Source organism: Bufo bufo, chromosome 4 (assembly GCF_905171765.1).
Source record: "Bufo bufo chromosome 4, aBufBuf1.1, whole genome shotgun sequence".
NCBI lineage: Eukaryota > Metazoa > Chordata > Amphibia > Anura > Bufonidae > Bufo > Bufo bufo.
Window position 1 is genome coordinate 612,229,756 of NC_053392.1, and position 6,269 is coordinate 612,236,024.

Consider the following 6,269-nt stretch of genomic DNA (forward strand, 5'->3'; position numbering starts at 1 on the left):
GTTAAATTAAAGGGAACCTGTCACCATGAAGTGGGATTCATCATAACCTTTAGTTTATTAATTAAAATCTCTGCTCTTTCTGAGCTCAGCGGCCAAGTGGGAGGGCAGCCTCCCCTGTATAAGTATGTATGTCAATCATTGATAGGACCGCCCACTTGACTATTCAGCTAAGAAAGAGCAGAAATTTTAATTATTCAAATTCAATTTACATTGAAACGTTTCCCATCGGATGACACTAGTGGAACATGAAGAGAGAACACCAGGAAAACTAATATTGACAAAGAGTAAACTGCTGGTGGTGCTTGATATCACAATCTAAAGGGCCCATTGGGTTTTTTCCTTGTAGTGTCAATGGTCAGCCCACCCCTGGGAGGGATGTCCACCAATTTTAAGCAGCCTAGACTCTAAAATCCACCCCCGGCTGTAAGAATAGGTTTGATAATTGGTCTCTCTCTGTATTCAGGCTACCATGCAGCATTTGCTCCCACTCCTATCTATTATATACTGTACAATTTTTGTGGACTTTCTTGAATGTTTTTAAACTTTAAACTGTTGTATGGTCTGGATAGAATCTCTATCTCTATAAGGGTTTATTTTCTGGGACTTCTACAGAGAAAGATCTCATGAACAGTATGGGAAAAAAATACTAAGACTAGCGCTTCATACACTGGTCTAAGTGCAAAGTCCGCTAGCATAAAACCAACCATAATTCTTAAATTTTGCCCAAAATGGGTCTTGGAAAAATTGACCCCCCCCCCCCCCCATGGTGTTTTCTATGGTCTTTCTTCCTTTTATTTTTTTTTACCAGTATATATGATTTAATTACTGAAATTGTACAATATCTGGTTTTCTTACATTTCCTACATCCTCTGTTTCCTGGCTTGATATTGTCTCAATAAAGCTTCAATGCTTAATAAAAAAAAGGTGTATTAGGTTATCTGGGAAAAATAGGAATTTTTGTTTTTTTTCCAGGTGAAGACGGGATGAGCGACTCCCATCAACATCTCCATTTATCTCCTTATCATGAAGCAGAAGATAACAATAACACACAAGCTAATTCAATTACTCCTAATGTACCCTCAGTCCTTTATAGCGGAGATCTATCCACTGATACAACTGCTCACACTAAACCTTCATCTAATCAATCACTGATTGGCAAACAAATAACTGGACATAAATGGGAGGAAATATTTTCATATGGGAAACAGTTTAAAAAGAAATCTAATCTTTCTTTGCATGAGAGAAATCACAGAGATAAAGGGTCATTTTCATGCTCAGAATGTGGAAAATCATTTACAAGGAAATTCAATCTACTTGGACATCAGATAATTCACACAGGAGAGAAACCGTATTCATGTTCGGAATGTGGGAAATGTTTTAGTCGGAAAGCAGATTTCGATAGACATCATAGAACTCACACTGGAGAGAAACCTTTTCTATGTTCAGAATGTGGGAAAAGTTTTATTCAAAAATCTGATTTTGATAGACATCAGAGAACTCACACAGGGGAAAAGCCATATTCATGCTCAGAATGTGGGAAATGTTTTAGTCAGAACTCGCATCTTGTGGAACATCTACGAGTCCACACAAGAGAGAAGCCATTTTCATGTTCTGAATGTGGAACACGTTTTAGCCATAAATCAGCTATGATGCATCATCAGCGAACTCACAAAAGAGAGAAGACATTTCTATGCTCAGAATGTGGAGCATGTTTTGCAGATAACATAGCTCTTCACGATCATCAGATTTCACAGTATGGAAAATGTTTTAGTCAAAAATCAGATCTTGATAGGCATCAGAGAACTCACACAGGGGATAAACCATTTTCGTGTTCTGAATGTGAGAAGTGTTTTAGTCGGAAATCATCTCTTGTGGAACATCTAAGAATTCACACAGGAGAGAAGCCATTTTCATGCTCAGAATGTGGGAAATGTTTTAGTCAAAAACTGTATTTTGATATACACCAGAGAACTCACACAGGGGAGAAACCGTTTTCATGCTCAGAATGTGGCAAATGTTTTAGTCTAAAATTATATCTTGTTCGACATCAGAGAACTCACACAGGGGAGAAGCCATTTTCATGTTCTGAATGTGAGAAGTGTTTTAGTCGGAAATCATCTCTTGTGGAACATCTAAGAGTTCACACAGGAGTGAAGCCGTTTATATGTTCAGAGTGTGGGAAGTGTTTTAGTCAAAAATTATATCTTCATAGACATCAGAAAACTCACACAAAGGAGAAGCCATTTTCATGCTCAGAATGTGGAAAATGTTTCATTCAAAAGTCAGATCTTGATAGACATCAGAGAACTCACACAGGAGATAACCCATTTTTATGTCCTGAATGTGGGAAAAGTTTTAGCCAGAAATCAAATCTTGTGGAACATCTAAGAATTCACACGGGAGAGAAGCCGTTTTCATGCTCAGATTGTGGAACATGTTTTACCCATAAATCAGCTCTGCTTCATCATCGGAGAACTCACACAGGAGAGAAGCCATTTCTATGTTCAGAATGTGGGAAATGTTTTAGTAAAAAATCCGGTCTTGATAGACATCAGAAAACTCACAAAGGTGAGAAACCATTGTAATGTTCAGATTGTAAGAAATGTGGCAGGTGTGGAGATTCAGGTCCCTTTCCCACGCATGATCTGGATTGTATCCGGATCTGTTCAGGAAAAAACTGATGGTTTTGACCGCACATTCAGTCAGTTTTGTCTATGATTGTGTTGAGTGTTTTCAGTTTTATTTCACGCGGATCAGTTTTTAATGCGTTTTTTACGCACATAAAAAAACCCCCTGAAGAATAATAATCTATATCTCCTAGCAATCATCAGTGAAAAATGCATTGCATCCGGATGCAATGCGTTTTTCACGGAAGCCCCCTTCACTTCTACGGGGCTAGGGCTGCATGAAAAAAATGCTGAATATAGAACATGCTGCGATTTTCAGGTATCGCAGAGATGATGTGTGAAAAACAACGCTCATGTACACAGACCTATAGAAATGAATGGGTCAGGATTCATGCATTGCACCTGCACGGAAAACTCGCTCGTTTGGCGTCATTGTGGGAACAGCTGCCTAACGGGGGCTGCACACGATACGGATTATGTGCATATCTTTGCTTGGATTTCGTGCAGAAAAACCGCAGTGTAATGCAGTACCAGCAAAGTGAAGGAGATTTGACCAATCTCATGGTTGCTTTGTTTTTTTCTTAGGAGCGGAAATTGACTTGTTGAGCGGATTTTTAAACCTGCAGCATGTTAATTTTTTGTGCCATTCCGCACCTTCTGTAGAGTGGTTTTTCCCCCTAGACTCTGATGGAGACTCCGCACCAAAAACTGCATTCCAAACTGCACAAAGAATGCACCAAACCTGCGATAAATAGGGCGGACTTATGTGCGGTTTTTGGTGCAGATTTCTTGTGGATTTTCTGATGTATGCATAACACTATATTACACAAACCTTATACACTATACTATACTATGCAAAATAACAAATAATACGAGTCACACGTCCTCTGATCATCAACTCATCTGTACCAGCTGCATCTTATTTCTAAAGGATCCTTGTTGATGACACGGTCAGTTGATTAGTCACACTCATAGACCAACAGTAGACATTTTGGCGGTCATTTATTAAGACTGGTCTTGATCCCCCTGCGCTGGATGTGCTAAAGTTATGTAGAGGCGCAGGCCTCTACATAGCTTTGGGGCTTGGTGCTGCTGGCCGTGTCACATGCTTTAAACTACGGCAGATCCCTTGCTGGTGTAGGTTAAGATAATTTTCGATGCCATAAACTGGCGTGGTAAATGGTGAATGAGGCAGACCGGCCGGTCCTCTTCCCCGCCCCCTCGGAAAAGTTGCAAATTCGGCCGCAAAACCCCTTTACCCCAAAATGTGGTGTGATACAAATAATAAATGCCCCTCCTATGTATGCATCATAGTAGGAACATATCCAGAACATAGGGGGTAACTAGTACATCAGTTGGGGTCCCCATTGATCAAGAGAACGGGAGCCTCATACACTGCAGGGCCCCCAAAATGGCTGCAGAATGGGTCGGGGCGTGCCAGAAATAGCCGACAACAGTTCTCAGCTACCTCCAGTATTGCAGTGTATGGCTAACTCTTTAATCACCAAGCCGAGTTCCATGTTTTGGAAAATATACTCTTTTTGGGGGGGAAGGAGGGATTGAAATTGAAAAAGAAAATGCTATATTTTTGTGTTTATGGCATTGATTGTGCACTAGAAATGACATGACTACAGGTTTATTTATTGGTATGATTATGCCGACACCAAAGGTGTTTAGTTTTTATGTCTTACTACATTAAAAAAATAAATCCTTTAAAAAAAATGATTTGCTTCGTCATTTACTAACAACTATAACTTTTTATATTTCAGTCTACAGAGCTGTTTGAGTGCATGATATTTGTGGGGCGAGCTGTAGTTTTTATTGGTACCATTTTCGGGCACATGTGGCCTTTTGATCACTTTTTATTAAACTTTTTGGGGGATTGAGGTGACCAAAGATCTGCATTTACAGTGGTCAGCTCGGGAGGAGGTGCTGCTGCTCTTGGAGCAGTCTCAAAAGCTGTGAGACCGAGGGCCAACTTGGGTGGTTGTAATGGAGGCGGCAGTAATATTGTGACTGTCGCTGGTGGTGGCTCTGTGTGGGTAACTCCCATGTGGGAATTTTTCTCTAGGGGGCCAGCTGGCAAAACCATCACAGTGTGCAAGCTCTGCAGGCAGAAAAGAAGATATCTGTTCAAGTAGAAAATGTACTCAGAATTGAGAAAGCTCGTTGGAAGAACGAGTGAAACGTTTTCAAGAAATCTACAGTAAGTCCAGTTGCCTTCATTTATTCTTTACAGATATACCATGACCTGGATAAATGAGAACCTTCACAGACAAGTACAAATGTAGAAACTACAGTTTTCCTTCTGCACATGAGGTGGAATCACCTGTTCACATCGAAAAATTGAACTGGCCAGCAATGTGAACAAGACTGTCCACCTTATTCCTGTCATCATTCTAGTAGCCAGGCCACCTCCACAAGTGGTACAGTGTTGTGGCCCTCTTCATTGTCAACATCATCAGCTAATGCTTCTACTGCTCCATCTATTTCTCCTCATCTTTTACTCCATCGAAAGTCATCCATAACAGAATGTGTGTGCAGGAAACAACAATGCTCACCCAGTAATCCACTTGTGTGCCACTGCACACAGCTGGACAGATTTGTGCCAATGCAGTCGCTACTGCACCTCTTAGTTGACTCCACTACTTTTAAGCACCCGATGGCGTGGGATCCTTGTCATGTACTCTCACATGGCAGGGAAGTGGACCGCTCATTGGAATTGTTGCTGTATGACAATGGGACACTACGTCTTTCAATGCAGACTGGGACAATGTTTTGCAAGGTAAGGGCAACGCTGCACCGCAGCAATGGGGTCACCTCCATGGTTGTGCTGGTGTGATTCAGATTTTGGGGGATTTGAGGAGACTCTCTTCTCTGGCCAGACTTGCAAAGGGAAGCATACATACCTGTTCTGCACCGCTGGGTCCTGGCTCTGCCGCCCAGCCACCACTGCCTCGCTCAGATCCCCCACTGTCAACATCCACTTTGATACCACTGCAGTCAATGACTGGCCACAGCAGTGACCTGGCCACTTTGTGTCACATGACGAATTGACGTGACATAAGGTGGGGGGGGAGTCACTGCTGCGGCTAGTCATTGGCTGCAGTGACGTCAATGCGAATATTGACACAGCAGTGGCCGGGCTTTAATAAGAGCCTGCTTCAGTGAGCCAGACATACAGGAGTATGCTGAATATCAGGATCCAAAGTTGCCCTACTGCTGACACTGAGGCAGGCGAATTGAAAGGAAGGCCAATCATTCTGGCTGTACAGTTTTTTATGTGAACATCACCCGTCAAGGATGGTAGTGGACTGCTGCATGCAGCTGGCTGGACTGTTTGACTTCACCCTAAAGTGTACCTCCAATTACAGTTTTTTTTTGCTATTTAATTACTATTCTCAAGCTGAACAACTTTCCCTATTACCTATCTACCTGTTACCAGCTGTTCCCCCATTGTACCATCAACCAGAAGGTTTCTATTTGTTCAATCAGTACTCATCGTCAAGTACACCTAAAAGTTTAGATACCAGCCTAAAAGTTAGGGCTCGTTCACAAGACCATGCCATTTTTTGCGGTCCGCAAAAAACGGATACCACCCGTGTGCCTTCCGCAATTTGCAGAACGGAACAGGAGGTCCAT

At 41.9% G+C, this 6,269-nt stretch overlaps 1 protein-coding gene across 1 annotated transcript; it reads left to right on the plus strand.

Annotated features, from left to right (window-relative positions):
- Positions 1 to 1,163: 1,163 nt before the first annotated feature.
- Positions 1,164 to 2,665, plus strand: LOC120999717 (gastrula zinc finger protein XlCGF17.1-like). Its single transcript, XM_040430740.1, has one exon. It carries the CDS (start codon positions 1,647 to 1,649, stop codon positions 2,583 to 2,585), a length of 939 nt encoding a protein of 312 aa, XP_040286674.1. The 5' UTR covers positions 1,164 to 1,646; the 3' UTR covers positions 2,586 to 2,665.
- The last annotated feature ends 3,604 nt before the right edge of the window (positions 2,666 to 6,269 follow it).